At 45.4% G+C, this 25,320-nt stretch overlaps 1 protein-coding gene across 6 annotated transcripts in view; it reads left to right on the top strand.

Annotated features, from left to right (window-relative positions):
- The window catches only part of BUB1B (BUB1 mitotic checkpoint serine/threonine kinase B), a 30,867-nt gene extending 23,998 nt beyond the window's left edge, over positions 1-6,869 (top strand). For 5 of the 6 annotated variants that reach the window (XM_075613358.1, XM_075613362.1, XM_075613360.1 and 2 more), the window contains 6 exons: positions 1,358-1,470; positions 1,779-1,940; positions 2,122-2,264; positions 2,910-3,072; positions 5,091-5,197; positions 6,111-6,869. In XM_075613358.1, coding sequence (XP_075469473.1) covers positions 1,358-1,470; positions 1,779-1,940; positions 2,122-2,264; positions 2,910-3,072; positions 5,091-5,197; positions 6,111-6,291 — 869 coding nt within the window. In that variant the 3' untranslated portion in view covers positions 6,292-6,869. Of the gene's footprint in view, positions 1-1,357; positions 1,471-1,778; positions 1,941-2,121; positions 2,265-2,909; positions 3,073-4,717; positions 4,877-5,090; positions 5,198-6,110 lie in introns of those variants that run through there. The other variant, XM_075613363.1, reaches the window with a different exon arrangement.
- The last annotated feature ends 18,451 nt before the right edge of the window (positions 6,870-25,320 follow it).

Here is a 25,320-nt window from a genome sequence, read left to right on the forward strand (position 1 = left end):
ATTGGGGCACTTCTCCCCATATGACCATTTTGAACGTGAGCTCCGGGTGACGTCCTTTTTAAAACAGATAAGGTTGGTTTATTTTTTCATGTATTGAAATAGGCCAAAAACGTGCAGTAGAGCAGGGGTGGCCAACTCCAGTCCTCAAGGGCCACCAACAGGTCAGGTTTTCCGAATATTCCAGTTTCAGCACAGTTGGCTCAATCACTGAGCCGCTGATTAAGCCACCTGTGCTGAAGCAGGGATATCCTGAAAACTTGACCTGTTGGTGGCGATTAGTCTTGGCTACCCCTACCTTAGAGCAGGGGTGCGCAAAGTGGGGGTTGCAGCTGTTGGAGGCCCCACGCTTCCCCCGAAGGCATTGAAAATAAGAGCCGGGGATAGCGCGAGGCCTCTGTAACTTTATTACCTTGCCTTCCAGCGACGCGTCAAAACACCGCAGGGTCATGTGACATCACATGACCCGCATCGTCATTTGACGCCGGAGAGGAGACGGGCGCGTGAAGGAAACTTTGTGCACCCCTGCCTTGGAGTATTCACGTGACCACTGCTGTTTTTTTATTCTGTCTCTGCTTCACCAGGCAGCACAGAGTGGTTTGCCATGCAGCCTACAAAGTATCCTATCAGACAAAATGTCTTAATCTTCTCAGAAAAGGTTATTTTAAAGTCTACTAGTGTCACTTAGTGAGCGGGGATTAGCAGCCACAATCATTTTACATTTTATTCTCATTGTTTGGGAATAAAATACGCAGGTAAAAGCTAGAGGTGGCCTGAGACATGCAGGGGAACTGCCCCTGTAACCCCTTTTGCTATAAGAGGTCTGCAGCACAGCACAGTGCAGGGGTCCGTGGTACTGTCTCACGTGGCCACATACATTGAATTCTAAATGAAATGAAATCCCTTTGCTGCAGTGTCTGTGCCGGTCTCCAATGGGGGTTTTAAAAAAAAAAAAAAAACACCACACACACACACACACACACACACACACACACACACACACACACACACACACTATTTATAACAAATAGCTGTGGTGTGTGTGTGTATACGCACGCACCAGCCAGCGTCCCCATACCAAGTATTTATACTTCCTCCTGGAAAGAGATACTCGAGCACATCCTATGATGCCCTCCCCGAAAACTTTTCCACTATGTGCAATTGACTTCAAATGAGTGCTGGGCGCTTGTCAATCAAACCTCATCGTTTAACCCCTTGAATGCCAGCGACACTTTTTTTTTTTTTTTTTTTTTTCCACCCGCTGCGTAGAACTGAACCATTGAACTACCGTACTATTTGTGGGCGGTTGAGGGCATGGCGGTCACAGTTTTGCACAAAGTGACACCTCCTTTACTTGCAGGCTGTGAAACTTATTGTCTCAAAAGGGAAATTCTGCTCAGTTCGGAAAACCGAATATATTTGGGGGTCCCAGCGGATCGTGACACGGGAGACATGAAAGGGGTTGCCCTAAAGGTATGTACCTTATGTACCAGCCATGCTGCAATCTTTTACCTTGCCCCCACGGATCGCATGCTTTTGTGTTCTTATCCCAAGATTTGGGCAGTAACAAAGGAAACTCCCACGATAACGATATTAAGAATGTTATCGTGATAATGATGCTTATCGCCATAAATACCTGTTCATTGGGACGGGGGGGTGGGGAAGATATGTATGTGACATCAATATATCTGTGTGAATATACACAGATATGTTTGTGATTCATTCCTGCCGTGGGTTCTAGGCTTGTCACGTCCCGTGAACAATATGTCCTGTCTCTGTAGGTGGACAGTCACCCGGTTCCATGGGATTTCTACATAACTCTGCAGCTCAAAGAGCGCCTCGGAGAAGCTTTTGAGACAAATTTTGTAGAGCAGAGTAACTGTTTCCTCTTCCAGGATGGCTGCATTTCTCTCTACAAGGATATTAACCACTGCAGCGTTGAGGTGAGTGTGTGTTTAAAAAAAAAAAAAGATGCATACGTACACATCAAATGGCTTCATACTGCTATTGGACCACATATGTTATTTAGGAGGAATGTTGCACTGAGCCGTGTGCGCTTGTGCCAGAGAATAAGTACGTTTTGGGAACAATGAGGTGTAAATACTTCCTCCTTCCTTCCCTTAGGATGTCCTCCAGACCATCAAGGTACTAGACCAGGAACTGTTTGTGTTTTTTGCATACAACCTGCTGAGCCTCGTGGAGAAGCTGCACACAGCGGAGATTGTCCATGGAAATCTGAGACCAGAGACTCTACTCTTCGGAGACCAGTTAGTCCGCCGTCCTTTCTACTTCCACTGCTATCCTGTTCTAGATCACCATATAATGTCTGTGATTCTGCAGATACTCGGGCTCTATAGTCCGTTGCGCAGTACAGGGGGTACGCCTTTATGCATAACCTCCACAAACTGAGGGTTTACAGCCATACAATGCACACATAACTACTATATATGCCACGGTGCACAATCAACACATAGACCTCATTATCACTCTATGTTGTGACTGAAACTTTGCATTATTGGGTTTAAAAGGAGATTAGATGTATTCAGTGTCAGTCCACAATCCAGCCCTTTGCGAGATGGATACCAATGCAATGTCCCTGATCTGGAATCAGCGAGTGCGTTGGACTCGCTGCAGTCACAGACGGGATGCTGGCATTGATGGACCATTCAGGGTGACCTGCTATTATGTAGAACTCCTATCTGGACTACTTTTGAGTTCTAATCCTAATATTGTGTAGATGTGGTGGTCCCACGAAGAAAGACCAAGAAAAGAATGTGCTGGAAACTGCACATTACTCAATGAATGTGCCTAATCATGTTTAGCTAAGGACTGTCTCCTTATCTGTCCCTATTTTCCACTTTTATTGCCCATCTTCACTCTGGTTTCTTGATTTCTTACCTCCCGCAACACAGGATTTTCGACCAGTCCTCTTGCAATGAGATGGACAGCGTCCTGAAGCTGATTGACTTTTCTCATAGTGTGGACATGCGGCTGTGCCCTACAATGACCTCGTTAACTGGTTTCCCAATAGTACAAACTCAACCGATTCTTATGCATGGACTGTCTCCCTACCACGTAAGTGTGAGAGATATGATTTACCTAGGAAGTATTTGTGGGTAACATGGTAACCAAGGATTAAAAGGGCTCTTGTCAAGCACTGCCTTTTGGTCCATGCTGGGTGACTACTTATAATATAGTTTATAATGATCCAGAGGGCACAAAACAGGACCCAGTACAAATTCCTCCCTCCAGTAAATGGATCAGTTCTCTGTTTAACCTGATTAATCTGATCACATTCCCGTTGCCCTTACTGCACAGAACCGTTCCATTGATGGTGCAATCTCCTTTTCTCAAAACTCAGTTGATAACTCTGTGTTACTTGCACTGACCTTTCCCTGGGGGGGGGGAGGAAAAGGAGTTATTTGTTTTGACTCGTATGAATGGAAACGCAGATATTGACAGTGGATAAAAACCTCTTGCCCGTTCCCCTAATACCTGTGAAAGCTCAGACACCATTAAGAGAAGGGCTTTCTCATACCCCCTTTGGCTTCAGAGTATGACCTCTTGTTGTAGCACTTCTATTTCTCTGATATGCTTCCCTCTTACACCTTATTGAAAGACTTGAAGTATTTGAACGTTTACATGGGATCCCCACTCCCCCTTTCTCTTCTCCAAGCAATACATGTTGACTCGGGATCTATTTATCAGTAGTAATCATAACCCCACTTGGGTAACAAACATTTCTAGCAGCCTTGTTATACCGAGTGACAAACAAAGCTTTGGCATGTGTTTTACTAAGCGAACCTCAACCCCCATCTTGCTGGGGGGGTTTTTTTTTCAAATAGTTTTATTAGGCGGTTATACAGTTTACACACAGAGCACAAAAAATACAGCCCAATACAAAAACATTTTACATTTTTAGGGGAAAAGAGAGGCAAAAGCAATTGCCACAAAGGTGAGGCCTTCCTGAGGGAAGAAGGGCTTAGAAATTGTATTGTATTGTTAGTCTTTATTTATATAGCGCCATAAATGTACATAGCGTTTCACAGTAGTAATACATATCATATAAATAACAGATAATATAAATAACAGGTCATGGGAATAAGTGCTTCAGACATAAAAGGAACATTAAGGAAGAGGAGTCCCTGTCCCGAGGAGCTTACAGTCTAATTGGTAGGTAGGGAGAACGTACAGAGACAGTAGGAGGGAGTTCTGGTAAGTGCTTCTGCAGGGGGCCAAGCTTTATGTATCATGTGTCCAGGATTATACAGTGCTATTCATATGCTTCTTTAAGCAAGTGTGTCTTTAAGATGGGTCTTAAAGGTGGATAGCGAGGGGGCTAGTCGGGTATTGAGGGGAAGGGCATTCCAGAGGTGCAGGGCAGAAAGTGAGACAGGTTTAAGGCGGGAGAGGGCTTTTGATACAAAGGGGGTAGAAATGGGGAAGAGGAGTGGGGGGGGGGGGGGAGAGTGGGGGCGTGGACCTTCCCCGGTCGCCGAGTATCTACATCTATTAGTTTGGAACTTCTTTTTTTTTTTGTGAGCTAAATCCATCTCCTCTATATAGGGGGTTAGACTCAACTCGTACAATTATCGAAGGTTCCCAGATTTTATCAAAGTTTGTTGTATTTTGCTTTTCCATGAGCATCACCTCGTTGATCCTCTTCTCTCTCCTTCTTTTTTTTTTTTTTTTTTTTATCATTCCTTTGGAGGGGTGGTAGTTTCTTCCAGGAGGCCGCTACCTCACATCTCGCCGCTGTGAGAATGAAGGAGATTAATTTCCTGACTGGTCAGTCAATATTTTCCAATGGCCTGGCCAGCAGGTACCCCATCTTGCTGTTTTGTAGATGACGGTGCATGCCTACTAAGCCTTGCGATCTGAGAAGTCCCTTTCCGGTGCTAGAATACTCCCTTATGAACTCCATGAATGAGCTGTAAGGTGTGTTCGGGCACTGGAATGTATTTTACGTAATCGCGCCGCTTAGTAAATACACCCCATCTGTATGTTTCAAGGCCCCATGGGTACTCCGTTCACATGTATGCACAGGATGATGGATTCAAATCCTGCTGACCACGTTTTCTGCATGCTCTCAGGTGGACCTCCTTGGCATTGCAGATGTGGTGCACTTAATGGTTTTCAGGAAACCCCTTGAAGTGTACCAAGAAGATTCAACCTGGAAAATCCGCAGAGAGGTCCCGATGTGAGTACCTCCCGTAGTGCACGAATCCGAGCTCCAGCATGCTGTAGTATTAACCCCTTTCACTGCCAGATGGACCTCCAAGCTTCACTGGCCCCTCTGGTAGCCAAGGGAGTTCAGTGTGGGAATAGAGTCAAAATCAGACATGCATTAAGTCATTTCTATTTATTTAACAAGATCAAAATTGTCCTTGAAATATTTGTAAGAGTAGACGTTGGAGTTGTGTGTTCCCTTCTATTTGAGCTTTCTTGTCCCCTTGCATTCTAAGTATTACCCATCTTCTTGCCCTACCTTAGCTGGCCTTTACAGGGAATGAGAATATACAACTTTCATTACATAACCATGGCACAATAAGCCCTCTATTAGAAAAAATCTGTCTGTTCTATAGTGGCAGTCACCAAGATGTAACCCATAAAACCTATAGTACAGTTCTAAAGTGCGGGGAAGCGGTTTCTGGCGAGGAGACTCCTGCTTGTGCGGCCAACACAACATAGACAAACAACTTCTTCAAAGTGCAGGTCTAGAGCTCGACTCACACGTTCGTAATGCAATTCCTCATTTATTGTGACAGCCAAGAACAGAGGAGGAACAATGTGTCGGGTCCCATATCGACCTTTCATCAAGTGGACCTGTTATGATGAAAGGTCCATATGGGACCTGAACCATTGTTCCTCCTCTGTTCTTGGCTGTCACAATAAATGAGGAATTGCATTATGAACGTGTGAGTCGAGCTCTATGTTGAACCTCTGTCCTAGAGGAGACCTGCACTTTGAAGAATTTGTTTACCCATAAAACCCTGATACTACCGTTATTTGACATATTTTGAGCCGTCCAGTTACTCCATAGTGTGAATAGTTTAACAACGAATGTATAATCTGCTGGGCCGTGTGTTCAAAGCTCCCTGGTCTGTTTTTAGAAACAAGTGCGGAGATCTGTGGAACAAGTTCTTTACCAGGATTCTGAACGCAGATGTTGGATCGGCCGCCCCTGTGCTGAGGGAGCTGAGGAACGAGATGATCCCGCTATTAGATAGCTGTTTTCAAGTAAAACTCTCGGCCTTCTTCTTGCAGCTGGATATGTATTTTAACTGCGTGTGAGACCCACATCTGCCTCTTCTGAGAAGCCACGTCCGCGCTCTGGGTTTCTGTCTCTCCGTCTGTCTCTTGCTGACCATTTTTAGGACAAGCCTTTTCAGGATGCACAAAACTGCCTAATGAACCGTTTCTGCCCCAACGCCATTTCCAGTTTTGCCTATATGCAGAAAACCTTGTGTTTGTGGCAATCTCTATTGTTCAAACTGGTCTATTGTCTACATTCTTTCTAATGTCTGTAGTGCAGCTGTATTTGAAGACATTCCCTCAGGCGAGGGACAAAAACGGCACGCCAGTGGACTTCTCAAATGAAGAAAAAAAATCGGCATTTAATGTGGAAGGATTCTTCCACATCAAATGCCGATGTTTTCATTTGAGAAGTCCTCTGGCGTGCCGTTTTTGTCCCAAATGGTGGTCACACCCTAGTTTATGATGTGCATATGAGCCAAGCCGTGGAGTAGTACAAGTGCGCCTTTCCCCGTTATACTACTGTAGTATAGATATATACACGTTTTGTACCCTTTACATGTGAACTTTCTATTGTTACATGGCTTTAAAATAAAATATATATTTTTTTTCTACAATGCTGAGTTTTTTTTGTTTGTTTGTTTTTTGTTTTCTTTATTGCAACAAAACTGCATGAAGTGGAATCTACAGTATTCTATTTTGGCTTCAATGTCAATAAATCCAGTGTAATAATAGTTTTTTTATTTTATTTTTTCTAAGTTGTGTAAAGCATTCATTGCCAGAAACAAATGTGTCTTGGATACGGTGCACACATGCCAAATATTTGCATAAATATGTTCTTAAGTAGTTTTCTTAACTTTTTTTTAAAATTATTTTAGTCTAATTTACAAGGCGTTTCAATGCCATCATTTTTTTTTCCTCTACCACTAAATTACACATGAAGGTGATTTCGAACTGAACCTTGTGAAAGAACAAGGGAGGAGAGAAAAGGCCCCTATGTTAGCACTCCTCTGTAATAATGATATAATTAATCTTTAATAGATAACAAGATGATAAAATAAAGTAGCACTGACTGACACACACACGAATAACACAATCTAATATTGTGTGTGTGTGTGTGTGTGTGTGTGTGTGTTCCCCCATATGTGGATGTGAAGGGAGATATCAACCCTATACGGTGGTCAGTGTGATTATGCTACAGATTAGATGATTTCTTATCTGCAAGAGACCACTCGTATGACAATGAAAGTCCTAATCATATACAGTAGCTAGGGGTATACACAAAGAATCCTAGTAGGATAATGAAAAAGTTAAAATACAACCTCTAGTGTCAGATAATAATGACCATTGTTAAACACTGAAGTCTGTCTAATGTGAAAATCCGGATCAGATCAATATTAGATACAGTAAGTGAGACAAAGTTTAACTGTAATGTGTTAAATGGGGTTAATTACCCAAAAGAGCATAGGCTTAATTTAGGGTCAAATGTATATATTGTATTAACAACCCCCGGTTAGAGCATAGGATAAATATAAAATGCCCTAGGAGTGGTATGAGTAAATACACAGGGGTCACGCACTAGATAAAGAGGTGACTGATGTGTATACTGACAGTAAGTATTGACCACTGGTCATTTAATTTAAACCTGCTCGCGCTTAGTAGGGCCACTGAGAGTATCCTAAATGTAACATGTGAATGGTCTTTAATGGCTCTGCCTATCCCTATTTATTGGCTCATTGCCTGGCAGTGGGGACCTCAGACTTGGTGGTACATAAAATAGTAGTACCTGGTAATAGGGGGTTAAATGCCCTCTGGATATCTTTGCATAATGGGAAAGCCGTTCTATAGCTGGTAGCTGTGGAGGGGTGATCCGCCTGGGAGATAAGTGACAGCTGAAACTCATATACATCTCTCTCTAGCAGGGCCCTGAGTCTGCAGCTCACTACAGGCTGTACACAGAGGACTTCCTTGCAAGGCTCAGGGGAAGCCGCATATTGAGCTTTATATGTTCAGATAACATTCACCTTGATAAAAAGCTAACGCTTGAAACGCGTCGGTGGGCATTTCTGCCTGTGTGCTGCTTTTTTTTTTTTTTTTCCATGTTGCTAATAAATTAGTTTTTTTTTTCACTTTTGGGAACGCTATCCTTTTTTGATCACTCATCTGCTGGAAGTAGTGCTGTCTTTTTTTTGCTTCGCTTGTTGTTCCTGATTGAAGACTGAAGCACACCTGTACCTGAGGACGTGGACCATCACCAAGGATGCTGCACTACATGCGAGTCATGGAGATATATCTCACCATTCATTACACTATACAAAGGTTATATGTGTCTGGACACTAATGTGGGTATACCTTACTACAGTGCCAAGTGGGATTCTACCAGTTGAATGGATTGTATATGAGATATTTCATCACTTTATACCGGAAAGGTACTCCAACTAAGGGGAGAGATAAAATAAAAATTAAATATATATATATTTTTTATCAGACACTTGCATTTGTGTTTAGAGCATTCCACAATGTGTTTATAAACTTAAAGCAATCTTTGGCTGCATGACAGTTGTTTGGCTCATGAATGCCGCTTTCCGAGATTTCCAGTTCACACTTGCTCTATACTTTTTATAGCTAAATATTTGTAATACCATCTACAGCCAAGTAGGCAAAAGACTGGTGTTTAAAGGAATATTTTATGCAACAGCTTAAGTATGGAAGACTGAGCAGGGGATAACGGTCGAGTTCTATGTTCAGACCTGTTAAACCTGCAGACCAAGCTATATCCTACATGTGTGGTTATTTTTAATAAATCTGTTCTGTACTAGGAGAAAATACTTGTAGCATTTTTTTTTTAAAACAACTCTTAATTACATTTTTAATGTATTATAATGTAACAAGCATTTTTTGTTTCTATAGCAACTTGACAAAGTCACATCCTCTTCTGAAACAGACTCTGGCATACCCCTTTTTGAGCCATGCCTTCTCTAGCAGGGCACCAGTATCTAGTGACTGCCTGGTCACATGATCTTCCCCACAGAACTTTGCATGTTTGGTCCTCTTCTGCTGCACTGACAGCCATTTAGTGAACCCCCAAAGCCGAATCTTTGCCGGTCGGCAATTTAGCTAATTACTTATTGTGTGGATTGTATTGATGCACATAATAAAGGGGGGGGGGAGAGAAACAGCTTGGACTGCTGCTTTAAAGCTACAGTTCAAGCAATATCCTATGTGTGTTTTTTAATCAGTTCTGTACTATGAGAAAATACTTGTAGCATTTTTTTTAAAACAATTTTTAAAGAAATGTTTAATGTATTCTAATGTAACACGCATTTTTATTTCTATAGCAACCATTTACAAAGTCACATCCCCTTCCTCTTCTGAGACAGGCTTTGGCACACCCCTTTTGCCTTCTCTCTAGCAGTGCACCCATTGTATCTAGTGCCTGTCTGGTCATATGATCTTCCACACAGAACTTTGCATCCTGGGTAATCGTCTGCAGCCCTAACAGCGATTAAAGAACCCCTGAGCCGAATCTTCAGCGACCGAGGAGAACGGATCGATCAGCAGCTTAGCCAATCACTTGTCAGTGTGCAGATTGTAATGATGCACATATCGAATGAGGGAAAAAATTAAAGAACAGCTTGAACTGCAGCTTTAACATGCAGGAATAATGTGTAAACAAGTCTGTATATATCCATTACTGCAGAGTAACTTTGTATATAAGATATTCATAATGTCATCTTAATACATGCTAGGTGTGTGATCTCTAATGACTTTTCTGCGGGAGGGGAATGCAATGTAAGGTAATATGTATGGTGTGCGTGATGTACAGTATATATTGCACAGGGGTGGATTTCCTTTCCCCCCCCCCCCCCTCCACCCCCCGGGGCAAAATGGGCAGGAACCTCCAAGTAAAGAATAATTTATGTACAAGCTACCATGAATAATTCAGATATAAATGTGGTAAATAACAAAAAACAAGCCACTCATTGTTACCAATCCACTCCCAAATAATTTCATAATTGCATTAAAAAAAAAAAAAAGGCTGTCCCCCCCAGAAAAATAACCCTGTCTAAAAGTGATATTCTCGCCTGTATAGAGATGGGCAGAACTGTCTGCATCCGATCAGTGGCATTTCCCGAGCTTTTACTACCACATCAGAATCTGTGGAATGAAATCCGACATTAGATTGCTTCATTTTAAAGGCCCCGATTCTTCCAAATCCTGTGTTGCATCTTATCCACATGAATAAAAAAAAAAAGAATCAGTTCGATTTAGTACTGTCTCTACTTGTATATAGAGAGTGAAGTAGAGAAAGAACCCAAATACAGCACTCAGGTTCACGCTGTGTGTTAAGTGAATGATTTAAAACATAACTTTATTGTATCTCATATATAAAATAATGGGTGTTAAAAACTGACGACCTGAAGGAATAGTGACCTTCAATACTAGAACCATATAGGTTTAGGGTCTAGAGTATAAATGTGTTCTGTAAAAGACAGATAGCACATTGAACTAAAATCCTTAAGAGGATCTATCCAATCTATACTCACTGGCTCTAAGAAGAGTACTAATGGCCGCAGGCGCCTAAAGCGAACCAAGTAGGGCTAGATAGTTATTGATGCTCAGAGGCTATCAGGTAAGTAGCTACCGGTCACTCATATGCTAACATGGTACATGAGGAGTTAAGACTCCAGTCAGTAATTGTAATGACCTTTAATTAGGTGCGGTGCATGGTCTGATTGACCTATGGTGCCCTGCTATAGTGTAGAGTAATGGTGAGGGTCTGACCCCTAATAACCTCAGTAGTAGTGTACACAGGTTAATTGCACTATGTGCAGACTAATGCAGGGAGGAGCACACTGACATATATAGCTGTTGGTAGCCACCAAGGAAGGTAGTTGATCAGAATACATGAGCTGGTGCACAATACAAATCAGAGGCGATAATCGGTAATAATAAGCTCTCAGCTGCTTAGTGAGTGACAAACTGTAGATGTTGTGACCCTGAGGGCAGGTATACTCTTGTACAGTGACTGATACCTCCTTAAACCAGGGATCATTGATAACAGTTACAGATATAAGCAGTCTGAGTGCTGTTGAAAACTGTAGAGTCCCTATAGGCTGCTATCAGGGAATCCCTGAGTGATAGTAGTATCCAGTGGAGCTCTCTGTGAAGCAGGGGACCTAATAAGTGCTTAGTGCCTCTACCATAAATAGAACAACCAATGCCAGTATTAGAGAGGACTAGAGAGGTTCAGAGTGTCCATCGGGGCACTTTGAGAACCTGTGTGACCACACGAGCAGGGAACCGCATCACCTCGCAGTCTGAGACTGTGAATGCGGTGAAGATCAGACCCCTGCGCGTGCACGTAGAGAACAGAGCCGCCGACGCGCGCGTTTCGCGAGAGGCTTTATCAAGGCGTAAGTGTAAGTAATCCTAAGTGTACCCTGCTGTTAGGCAGGTATTTATAGGTCCTTTCAGGTGGATGACGTCACGAGTAACCCCTGGTGTGCTGGGACATGCGGGAGGCTGCGCTGTCTGCGCAGTGAGTGAAACCAAATGTATGACTGCATGTATTAGCACAATAAAGGTGAAATTGTCTGATTGACTCTTGTATGTGTTTTAATTCCTAGTTAGTCAGATTCAGCATGTTTATTGTATCAAGCCTCAGTGTGCTTCAGGGTTAGTGAGTGGCAGAAACAGTGAGAGTTACTGTACAGTATATAGTGGTCCAGAGAAACCACGGATAGACAAAATTACCACTGAATAGTGGATTTAATCAGGATCTAGAGATTGCCTGATCTCAGAATGGCAAAAGTGGGGCTCTGGTGACAGCCGGTGAAACAGAGAGTGCTGTATTTGGGTTCTTTCTCTACTTCACTCTCTATTGTGCATTTACCCAAAGCACCGTTCATTTATTACTTGTCTGAGGCAGTAGCAGGGGCTCCCCTATCAATTTACAGTTTCTACTTGTATATATATATATATATATATACCCCCTCAAACCTTCCTCCAAATTACTTGGGGAGAGACAACTCTGCTCAAGAAGGAGCTCACCCTAGCTACCCTGGGAGATATACTAATGACTGCAAAGTATATTCAAATGAGACACATCCCACACAGCTGTCCATAGCAACTACAGTATATTGAGTTGAAGTCTGCAGGGGGTGTGCAAAGTTTTGATCCTTCTAATCTTATAAAGGATAAAGACGGTGGGCCATAATTTACTAAGAAGTGTTCTGCAATAAGGCACCTTCGGTGCTGGAATATATTACAGCCTAATCAAATAAATGGACTGTTGGGTGTCTTCCCAGCGCCAGAAGGTGTCACATGGCAGAAGACTGCTTATTCCATATTATTATCCAAGAAGAGGTGTTTTGTACAGGTATGAGCCATCAAAAAATGGTTTAGCTCACACTGCTAGAGCTGCGGTCATGAAAAAACACGGTGTGGGTTCTCATCCTGTTGGGTCTGACACAATACCCCATTCATCATACGGTGCCTTCGACCTGTCAACCCAATAACACTTTGTGCGCTATTGTCTGGCTGCAGGATGCCCATGGAATCACTTCCAGCCTTTTGTATCACATCTGCATTTTGCTAACTGACTCACATTTCTGAGAACATTTTGCTCATCTCTACTTCTGTATCTTCTCTCCCAGTTGACAGTGGGATTTGAACTTCAAAGGCGGTGACATTAGCACTAGGTGACTTTTTCCTGGTAAGGTTGGCGATTTCTTAGGATTGTGCCAAGTATTTTATTTTCAAAAATAGTTACTTATTTTTTTTCCCCCAAAAAAGAAATTCCGGAGACATTTTACCTTTAAGACATCATAGGACAGAAATTCTAGTAATGTTGCTTAATGTAAAACGAAATATTTGTGTTGGGGCGACAATGGGGAAAAGGTTACAGCTGATCTCACTATGCCACAGCACTAGGGACGCCTATCCAGCTGTGGGATACACCAATGAGAATTCAGTGCTCACTGCTTTATAACGTGGAGACAGATTCTGATGGGCAAATGAAAAAGCCCTTTACCTGTCTGAAGTGACATCAGGGTCACTGCCCGGAGTCAGGCATTGGAGATACAGCGGATCAGTTGGGTTTCATTTCTGTGCAGAAGGTATACGGCAGCGTTATAACTTGGTACTTGGTTTTGGGCATCTGATACTTCTACCTGTAACATCTCTGTTTACGCTGCAACAGCTGGGAAGGTAAGAGGGGAGCTGCATGAATCCTACTGAGAAAGTAAGAACTTCGCTGCCTGTGGAATGGGGGAACCCTATTTAAATCCTAGTGTCAGCTCCTTGTAATCATGGGCAAATAATTTCTCGGGCACCAGACGTGGGACTATAAGATCCAAAGGCTGGTACTTACAAAAACATATATATATATATATAGTTAAAGGGCGTGAATTTAAATGCCATTCAAGACTAAAGAGGTAAAATTCTAATTTAATTATATATATTTATATCAAATTAGAATTTTACCTCTTTAGTCTTGAATGGCATTTAAATTCATGCCCTTTAACCCTTTGCGCCAGAGGGTAACATTTTTTTGTTTTTGTGTGCTTTGAAAAATGAATGTTAAAAGTTAAGTAAACATAACTGTTTTTAGTTCTCATTAGATCTAAGCAGCATGGGCCCTTTTAATTATATTGTGAGAAAGTTTGTGGTAGAAGAATGCCAAATAAAACTTTAAACGTGGATGAATTACAGCTAAACATAAAACGGACAGTAAGTGTTGTTAGACGAGGAAGTGAGGGGAATCACCGCTGTATCTCAATGTTCAGAGCCACGTGAGAAGTGTTTATGAGAAGAGAGATGATTTATGGGAGAGATAAAAGGAAGTTACTCTATTAAACATTCCCACGAGGCGAGGATGGAAACGTAACTGATCCAGCGTCTGATTTCTTATTATGTCACAATTAGCTCACTTTACGTCATCCGGAGATGGGGGATCTTGCCGGTGAGAAAGAGCTAATTAGGAGCTATTACAGATAGGAGATGATATCCGTAATGCTTTGGGGGACATGTAAGCGTTTTGTCCCCCAATGTCACGCCCTTGCGAAATGTTTTGCCAGTTCTACCATGTGTCGTTATATACGCAAAATTGGTCATAGATTTCGCAATTGGTCAGCCAAATATTGCCAGTCAGCGTGCGGAGTAATGAGCTGTTTGGTCGTGGCTGTTCCGCCGCGACCAATTTGACTGCCGGCGTTAAACCGCCGACGGACCCTCCGCCACAGCCGATCTACCGCCGACCGTTTCTACGATAAGTTTTACACTGGTTAGGGAAGGGAGTTAATTGAGGGGGTTTGGCAGTTGGAGTATGGGGTTAGTTTTCGGGTAAGGGCTTAGGGTAGGGGGTTTAGGCACTTACCTTAGCAGCGACAGGTCCCGCCGGCGGGGTGAGTCACGGCGAAGCACCGGTGGTCATAGGGTTGCGGCGAAATGACTGCGACCAAATATCCTAGACCGCGGCATGCGGCATGTTTTCTGTAGTTCCCACATTAAGCAAATCTAGCGATTTTACAGATTTGCAAATTGACATATGACGTCAACGCACAATAACGTAATGCGCGGCGAATTGCTCGCAGCTCTGCGACATCACCGGGCTCTCTTTTATTTAAGGCTGAAAAGGCAAATGATTTTGCTTTGTTCGCGACCCTGGGGGGACGTTTTTGCACACCTCCACTTGCTATGATCTGTATGCTGAAATGTGGGCGAGAACCTCCAACCCTCACAAATAACGCAAACACTTTGGCTTCACCTTGTTGGTCTTCACAAGTCCCTTGGTCATTGAATCTTTCAGTGGCGGAAATATAGGGCTGTGAGGCCGGCTTAGCCATATACTTGCGCAATAATAAACACACACGAAGCAGATGCTACCGTAGGCTGGGGTTTTTATTTTAAGGAATACACTTGTATTAGGGACATTATACAGATTAAATGTTTCCAGGAGAGCCTGTTTTGCTGGATTTTAATATCTTCGAGCTTTCACGGCTGCTTTTTGAAAGTTTTAATGATCTAATTGAACGAGAACTCGAAACTGTTTTTTCTTTTCAAAGTAATTTTTATAGCTCACTTCTGCCTGACTCCTCTTAACCCTTGCATTGCAGTCCCTTCTCTGGCTGCTGAGGGGTTAAATTGTACGCTGGCATATTTTAAATCAAATTGCTGATGTGACAGACGCAAATACGCAGGTATTCATTTTGCACCAAACAGGCAATTAACACAAGCTTGCGAAGGCTGACGCGATCTTTGTCTGTTCGTAGTAAATACTTTCGCATATGCGTGGAATGTTGAACAAGCGTAAAACAATCCGTCCCGAGCCCGGAGGTCAGAGGCGATCTGCCAGCGCTGTATATGTATTGTGCACTGTACCACTGCGGGGTAGGGGCACTGGTTCAGTTCCCCGGTCAGCCCCTTGTGTAAATGCAGACTCCAAAATTAGATTGTAAGCCCTTTGGATCGGGGACACACAAAGTTCTAAGCGCAGTGCCTCATACATCACATAACTATAGAAGACAACATATAGTGTATATGGAATGTTCTAGAAGAAAAGGTCTGTATGTTTTAGCAGGAAAGTGTGTGTGTGTATGTGTATATATATATATATATATATATAACGCACTTTCCCCCACCCCCTGGGAGATATAGCGGCTACGGTGTATGTGGTGCGATACCTGCGGCTCACAGGAGGCCCGACTTCCGCTACTGGGAGCCTGGGGTGTACCTGATCCGGTTGACGACAGCGCCTCCACCTGCGCGTCATCCTAACAATGTGGGATAACCCCGTGCAGGACAATATAATAAACACACACCAGTAGAATATAACAGGTTTTACTGAACAGGATATAATACTACTACCTCACAATATACAGTCATGTGAAAAAGAAAGTACACCCTCTTTGAATTCTATGGTTTTACATATCAGGACATAATAACAATCATCTGTTCCTTAGCAGGTCTTAAAATTAGGTAAATACAACCTCAGATGAGCAACAACACATGACATATTACATACACTGTGTCATGATTTATTTAACAAAAATAAAGCCAAATGGATAAGCCATGTGTGAAAAACTAAGTATACCTTATGATTCAATAGCTTGTAGAACCACCTTTAGCAGGAATAACTTGAAGTAATCGTTTTCTGTATGACTTTATAAGTCTCTCACATCGAATTTCGGCCCACTCTTCTTTACAACGTTGCTTCAGTTCATTGAGGTTTGTGGGCATTTGTTTATGCACAGCTCTCTTAAGGTCCCGCCACAGCATTTCAATCGGGTTAAGGTCTGGACTTTGTCTGGGCCATTCCAATACCTTGATTCTTTTCTTTTTAAGTCATTCTGTTGTAGATTTGCTGGTGTGCTTGTTATCGTTGTCTTGTTGCATGACCCAATTTAGGCCAAGCTTTAGCTGTCGGATAGATGGCCTCACATTTGACTCTAGAATACTTTGGTATACAGAGGAGTTCATGGTCGACTCAATGACTGCAATGTTCCCAGGTCCTGTGGCTGTAAAATAAGCCCAATTTGTGCTGATATGCTGTGTTTGGTTTTCACCAAACGTGGCACTGTGTATTATGGCCAAACATCTCCACTTTGGTCTCGTCTGTCCAAACAACATTGTTCCAGAAGTCTTGTGGTTTGTTCAAATGCAACTTTGCAAACCTAAGCCGTGCTGCCATGTTCTTTTTAGATTGAAGAGGCTTTCTCCTAGCAACCCTTCCAAACAAACCATACTTGTTCAGTCTTTTTCTAATTGTACTGTCATGAACTTTAACATTTAACATGCTAACTGAGGCCTGTAGAGTCTGAGATGTAACTCTTGGGTATTTTGCAATTTCTCTGAGCATTGCACGGTCTGACCTTGGGGTGAATTTGCTGGGACGTCCACTCCTGGGAAGATTGGCAATTGTCTTGAATGTTTTCCACTTTTGAATAATCTTTCTCAATGTAGAATGATGGACTTTAAATGGTTTGGAAATGGGCTTATAACCCTTCCCAGATTGATGGGCAGCAACAATTGCTTCTCTAAGATCATTGCTGATGTCTTTCCCACTTGGCATTGTGTTAACACACACCTGAATGCTCCAGACCAGCAAACTGCTAAAGCATCTTAATTCCTATGGAAGCAGTTAGGGTGTACTTAGTTTTTCACACATAGCTTCTCCATTGTGGCTTTATTATTGTTAAATAAATCATGACACAGTGTATGTAATATGTCATGTGTTGTTGTTCATCTGAGGTTGTATTTACCTAATTTTAAGGCCTGCTAAGGAACAGATGATTGTTATTATGTCCTGACATGTAAAACCATGTAATTCAAAGAGGGTGTACTTTCTTTTTCACATGACTGTGTGTATGTATGTATGTTCCCCTGAAGAAGTCATTATCCGTGATGAAACGCGTAGGGCGTGACTAGCTTGAGACCGCCACTTGCCCACGAGCATCGAGGCCTGCTGCTGCCAGAGACTCTATCCTTGGTGTGTATCAGACGGCTCCAACACAACCTAACCATAGAGGACCTGGAGGACCTTTGCTGTCTAGAGGGTCCCTTCCCAGCCGAACACTGCATGTGAGCTTCCGGTTCACCGGCTCACCGGCTACACGAGGGGAGTCACGTGACGACGCCAGGACTTGGAGCTACACAGAGAGGATCGAGCCGACGGCACATGAGAGCCAATCTCATACACGCTATTTTATTGCTTTATCCTTGTGAGTGGGCATTTGTCAGACTTTATGTTCCTTGAAATACAATTTTTATTATGTTAATGCACTAGGTGTGCGCCTGTTTTTTATTTTTTTTCATATATATATATATATATATATATATATATACTCCCAACCCCCTTACACCAAGTGAGTGTCCCCACAGTACAAAGGGTGCTTGGCACCAATACCCAATGTCTAGGCCCACCCAAAAGTGTGTATGGTAACGCTACCCGTGAACCGTTGGTGCATTTTAGTTGAGGTACCTACGGGGTACTCCAATACCCGGAGCGGCTGATTAACAACAGGGATCCTGGAGATCAGCGAAGCCTCCGCCTCTGCGTGAGGTGGGTTCCAGCAGGATGGTCCCACCAATAAAATAGTCTTTTATCATGTGTGCCTTGATCGGGTCCCAGACTGCAGGCTATGCTTCACAACGTGGCATCTTCACTGGCACTATAAACTAACTATATACAGCTAGTGGGGAAATGTTCCTAGCTAGGGTTTCCCCTGAAGCAGCCACAATCTAATTAGGTGATTAGGAACTATCTTGAACCTAAGGGAGTTAATATGATCTAGTCTGGGTGCCCCTGACACACAGATCTTATCTTTCCTGGCTCAGTCCTGGCCCCAACTGAACTCACTGTCAGTTTGCACTTCAAGTGCTCCCAAAGTTCCAATCTCCCCTCAGAAGATTCAAGCAGCACTATTGGCTGTACTGTGTCACATGACCTCCACTCCTGGGGCATTCTGGGGAGTGTAGTTCCCCTGTAGAGCAACATAGTGAGGAGGAAGGGGGGGGGGGCAGATGGAGATATGGCTACATCCTCCCCCTAGTGAAAACCCCAATGCCCCCGCTTGGGAACAACATAACCATTAACATATAATTACACAATAAAAATGCAGTGGGTATGTACAATCTTATCACATTGTATGGCTTTACATAAGATTATACAACTCGGTGAACATCACAATTACTGAGCGTAATTTATCCCAAGATCACTGCTGAGTCTCATAGTGAGGTGCCCCAACATAATCATAGGTCATCCGATTGGGAGGATGCCTAACTCTTTGGCTCTGTCTGAGCAGTTCTTCAGCTACTCCCTCGGGGGGTAATACACAGAGTCCTGAGGCTCAGCCTCTACCATTGAGGGTATAAATGTCTCTGAATAGTCTCTCTGTGGAACGAAGCATGGGCTTCTAGGATCCAGAGGTTGGCTCATTGGAGCCGCCCTAGGAGGCGTTGTTCATTGGGGCCCTTTATCCGTAGCGCCTCCGGGAGGTGCTCCGTAACTTTGGGGTCCCCTTTGAGAGGGTCCCTCCATAGGATCTTCTACTGTTTGGGGGGCGGTTTCTTCACCGTCCGTGTGATCCTTGGTGGTCTCACTGATGGTGTCATGGTTGTCGCCCATCTGTGGGATGGGGAGAAGGTGGTTGCGGTGCCAGACCTTTACCCGGCCCTTCGAGTCTCTTCTGCAGTAGACTGGGAGGCCCAGCATATGTGACTCGATCTCAAATACACTGTCACACCAACGGTCGGGTAGTTTGTGCTTCCTGGGGATTCCGACATTGCAGAGAAGCACAGCATCTCCAGGGCGTATTTCCTGGTGTCTGACCTTGTGGTCGTATTGCCTCTTGAATTTGGCGTTTTAAGTGAGCGGCAAGCTTTTCCGCTAGCTGGTAGGCTTGCTGCAGATTCTCTTTGCACATAGCGGAAGTGCGTCATATTGAGTACCCCATCGGTTGATACCCTCAGACGCACATCTACTAGAAGCCGAACTTCACACCCAAACGTGAGGAAGTATGGCGTGTATCCTGTGGACTCATGGCGGGTGCAGTTATATGCATGCACCAGGGGATCTACATGGCTACTCCACTCCATCTTCTGCGCTCCTTTCAGAGTCCCAAGCATGTCTAGGCGGGTCCAATTGAACCGCTCCGGTAGTGCATTTCCCTCCGGGTGATAAGGAGTTGTCCACGACTTGGTTATGTCCAGTAACTTAAGCAGTTCCCGGAAAAGTTGGTTTTCAAAGTTTCTGCCCTGATCTGAGTGTAGCCTGGTTGGGAGGCCGTAATGGACGAAGTACCTCTCCCATAATATGTTGGCCACCGTAATGGCCTTCTGATCCTTAGTAAGAAAGGCTTGGGCGTACCAGGTGTAGTGGTCTCTGATGACCAGTACAATACCGACACCTCGGCTGTCGGGCTCAATACACAGGAAGTCCATGCATACTAAGTCAATGGGGCCCGAACTCTTTAGGTGAGCCATGGGTGCGGCTCTGGTAGGGAGAGTCTTGCGCTGGATGCACCTTGAGCACCGGTGACAGTGTCGCTCAACTCACTTGCGCATCCGTGGCCAGAAGAATCGGTCTCGTATCAACCCAAAGGTCTTCTCCACACCGAGATGGCCATGTTCATCATGCAATGACCTCAGGACCATATATTGTAGGTTCCTGGGGAGAACCAGTTGCCGTCTATCCGGGTGGTTGTAGTATTGCACCACTCGGCAGAGTAGACCGTTGTCAATCTCAAATTTGTCTGCCTCTCACTTGTCAGAATTGTAGGCTTGTTTTCTGGAGTGCCAAACGGATAAGTCCAGCCACGGGGTCCTGTATCTGATACAGTACCATATCCTTCCATGCAATGATCTCGTTCGGAGTGATGTTCATTCCTTCTGGTGTACAGTATGCGGCAGGGATGGCCTTGGACTGGCAGCCCAGGGAATCCGCGACCCTCAGCTCTGAGAAGGCCACTTCCTTTCCCACAACTGCTGCAGTGTTGCACATAGCTCGCATCCCTTGTCCAGGGATCTCTTCCCAGATATCATCATTCGGAGTGGCATTTAGTCCCTGTCTTTGGGACAAAGCATCAACCCCGATATTCAGGGGCCCTGGTTCTTACTTCAAAGTGAACTTATAGTTGGATAGAGCCGCCAGACATCTGTGGCCGGTGGCATCCAGCTTGGCGGATGTCAGGATGTATGTTAACGGATTGTTGTCCGTGTGTCCTTTGAAGACTACCCCGTACAGGTAGTCATGGAGCTTGTCCACGATTGCCCAGTTGAGGGCGAGAAATTCCAACTTGTGGATGGGGTAATTCTGGTAACTGGGCATTAGACTGTGACTGACGTAGGCCACAGGTCGGAGTCCCTCCGGGTATTTCTGGTGTAAGACCACCCCTAGGCCATCGAGGCTCGCGTCCACATGAAGGATATTGGGCTGTTCTGGGTCAGCGTAAGCGAGTACGGGTGCCTCTGTTAGACTTTTCTTCAACCCAATGAAAGCATTTTCACAGTCAGTGGTCCATTTATCATCGAATGGCTGTCTGGTAGAGGTGGCTTTCCGGCCTGTGTCCTCAGGGTATATTTTGAGGAGATTGTTGAGGACCTTGGCCTTACTCGATTACCACTCCACAAATCGGCGATAGTAGCCACAGAATCAGAGAAAAGAGCACGTTCTCGGGTCGCAGCCAATTCGCTATGGCTTCCACTTTGGCCGGATCCGTGGTGATCCTATCGGCTGACACAATGTGTCCCACATAAGTCACAGAGGTATGGCAGAACCGACGCTTGTCTATGGACAGCTTCAGGCATTCTCGACCTAGACGGTCCAGCACTTTTAACAGCTGTTCCTCGTGTTCTTCCAAGCTCTTACCAAAGACAATAATATCGTCCAGGTAGACCAAGCATTCCCGTGGATTCTTGTCGCCGAGTTTTCTCCATTAGGCGCTGAAAGGTAGCGGGAACTCCACAGATGCCTTGGGGCATGCGCCTAAATTGATAGAAGCCAGGGGACAGGCGAAGGCGGTCTTCTCCTGGTCTTCTGCACTCATCGGTACCTGGTAATACCCAGATCGCAAGTCGAGAACAGTGAACCACTGACTCCCATTCAGCGTGTTGAGTACCTCCTCTATTCTTGAAAGAGTGTACTGGTCAGGTACGGTGCAGTTGTTCAGAGTCCTGTAGTCGACACACTGTCGTACTGACCCATTCTTCTTCCTCACCACCCCGATATGTGAGGCGTAGGGACTCAGTCACAATCCCAGCTGTCTCTGTCTCTTGTAGGACGTTTCTCACATCGTCCACATCCCAAGGGTCGATGCGACGAGAACATTCGCGGAAGGGGGTAGCATCACTTAGCCAGATAGTGTGGTGGGTGTTTCGGCTGCAGCCCATGTCCATCTCACTCGTAGAGAATACGGCCCGGCGTTCTTCCAATCTGGCCGTTAGTCAGCCTTTCCACTTGGCCGGCAATGCTGAGTTGCCGAAGTTGAATGTCAGCCCGGCTGACTGCTCAGATGCTGCAGCGGCATTCACTTGAGGCATCTCTTCCACAGGGGTGACAGGGTATGTTCGCCCCAATTTTTGGCCTTGATCAAAAGCCATTGGATATGGGGAGATATTTTGGATGAACACTTTAACTCTTCCTGGAAGATTGGAGGTCCATTCCCGCAATTCGTGCACCAGCTTGTAGCCTCGCTGGGCGTCTTCCTTGGGCTTACTCTCCAGGGAGAAGAGGTGATTGGCTTCATCTCGGACGGGGTAGCAGCACAGTGTGACCATGCGCTTCACTCCCCCTGGTGGAATTTATGTTACTCCAGGTTGCAAGTTGATGAGATCTCCATGACGGTCTAGGGCAGATACCTTGCCCTCCTCCAACAGGATGGGGTGGATGGTTAGGCTATCCAGAGGCAGTTTGCCGGCTTTTTGCATGTAGGCCCGTATTACAGCCCACACTATGTTGGTGTTGGTTCCCAGTATGATCGGGGAACTGGGATACCCTCTGGGTTCGGGGCATACCAACACCTCCACATCCATAGGGTGCGATTTGTCAGTGTTCATCTGCAGGATCTCCAACCGAACCTTCACTACCCTGTCGACGGGGTAATCTTCATTACTGAGTCCTCGCAGTTTCATGGTCTCTGCCGACTGTAAAGGTCGGTCTTGAAGATGTTGGTTGTAGAACTCCCAGTAAACAATGGTCACTTGTGACAGTGTCCAACAACGCTGATGAATAAACACCATCCACGACGACACGTATGATGGCAGCGGGTCCCACGTGACTTTAAGCGTCCAATGGTGGGGTTCCATAGTTGGGGCTTGGCTCGGAAGGGGTGTCATCAGGTGGTTCGGCTGATACGGAAGGTGTCTCGGCAGTCTGGACCCCCACAAATCATTGTGATAGGACGGCCAGTCTTGGTGGGGGAATTATTTTCTGGGCAAGTCCGTGACATGTGACCCTTCTGACCACAGTGGTAGCAGATGATGTTACTGAGGTCCCCTTCACTCCGATAAGTAGGAGTGACTCTCCCGGACATCTGGGACTTGGCTATCGGTGACTTGGGGGAAGGATCCTCTTTTTACGGTAGGTCTCTTGGACTTTTGGAGTGGACGGCCCTTTGGCTTCACCCTTGAGGGGCTCTTTGATCTTTTTAGGGGCATGGAAGTGCAGCTGAACTTTGTGCTTTCTGACCTGCCGCATCAAGTCCATATAGTTAGGAGGTACGGGGATTGCCGGGGCAGCCCGCATCAGAGGGCTACCGGAGGGGAAGGTAGGGATCCCTTCAGCAGTTGTTTGAGCCGATACCAGTCCACTTCTTAGACAGAGATGATCTTCTTGGATAGCAATGTCCACAGGGATAGTTGGGGCCTGCGGACGAATGTGGACAATTCTTCTCCCTCCTTTTGGCAGAGAGCCCTGAACTGAGCCAGAAGCTCATCTTCGTCATCTTCGCCGGTGTATGATTGAGTTAAAAGTACCACTAACTCATGAGCGGTAACATCTTCTTCGGTGTCCCGGTGCATCCGTACCAGTTGGGCGGCGAGGGCTGGAGGCATTCGACCGGCCTCTGTCTCTTAATGGCTTCCAAGCACGACCACTCATCTATCACTTGGAGGGCGTGTTCCGTCCAGGTCTCGAACCTCTACTCCTAGAGGCGTGGTCACTTTCCCGGAGAAGGCCTTGAGCATTCTGTAATTTTGCGATTGCGGTAGGGTCACCCCTAGGGCGGAGCCGCCACTTGATAAGCGACTATCACTTGTAGGCCTTGGACTAGGGCCTGAAGTAGGTGTAGGTGGGGCCCAGCCTTGTAGGGCACTTGGGATAAAGGTTACTCGTGGTAGGGTTGCGTCTACCCGGTTGGGAGTAGTTGAAACCGGGGCAGTAGTCGGCCACCCCCTGGTGAGATGGGAGAAGGGGGATGTTTCGGCTTGGGAAGGGACTGCTGAGGAGGGTACTGAGGTGAACATTTCTTGGATTTATGGTAAATCAGAGTATATGAGGGGGTAGCCCTCTGGCGGGGCCTCTGGGGCTGGTAAAGTCTGAGGGGCATATTTCCCAACCCGCCTTCATTAATATGGTACTCCACTGGAAGGTGGGGTCAAACTCTCGCCCCCTTATCCACACTTTGTCTAAGCCGGGAAGTTGTCTTAGGTGGTCCCGGATCTCTGTTTGGTCCAGGAGAGCGGGAACGTTCCCTACTGCGACTACGTGGCTGGGTGGTTCTTGAACCTTGAAGGCCCAGGCATTACCCTCATGGCTTGAGGGTACTAGCATGATGACGAATGGGAGGGATCTTAATTTGGCTGCTGAGTAGGGCACCCCAGGTCTGAGATCTCAGCAGCGCCTCCAAATGTAACGCACTTTCCCCCACCCCCTGGGAGATATAGTGGCTACGGTGTATGTGGTGCGTTACCTGCAGCTCACAGGAGGCCTGAACCTCCGCTACTGGGAGCCTGGAGTGTACCTGATCCGGTTGACGACAGCGCCTCCACCTGCGCGGCATCCTAACAATGTGGGATAACCCCGTGCAGGACAATATAATAAAAACACACCAGTAGGATGTCCCCACAGTACAAAGGGTGCTTGGCACCAATACCCTGGTGTCTTTTTACCCAATGTCAAGGCCCACCCAAAAGTGTGTATGGTAGCGCTACCCGTGAACCGTTGGTGCATTTTAGTTGAGATACCTGCCGGGTACTCCAATACCCGTAGTGGCCGATTAACAACAGGGATCCTGGAGATCCGCGCCGTCGCCGTCAGCGAAGCCTCCGCGTGGGGTGGGTTCCAGCAGGATGGTCCCACCAATAAAATAGTCGTTAATCATGTATGCCTGGATCGGGTTCCAGACTGCAGGCTATGCTTCACAACATGGCGTCTTCACTGGCACTATAAACTAACAATATATACAGCTAATGGGGAAATGTTCCTGGTTAGGGGTTTCCCTGAAGCAGCCACACTCTAATTAGGTGATTGGGAACTACCTTGGACCTAAGGGGGTTAATATGACCTAGTCTGGGTGCCTCCTCCACTTAGTTGTGGTTGTTAGGGACGCCAGCGGGTCCGTTCTGACC

This window comes from Ascaphus truei, chromosome 9, assembly GCF_040206685.1.
Source record: "Ascaphus truei isolate aAscTru1 chromosome 9, aAscTru1.hap1, whole genome shotgun sequence".
Taxonomy (NCBI): Eukaryota; Metazoa; Chordata; class Amphibia; order Anura; family Ascaphidae; genus Ascaphus; species Ascaphus truei.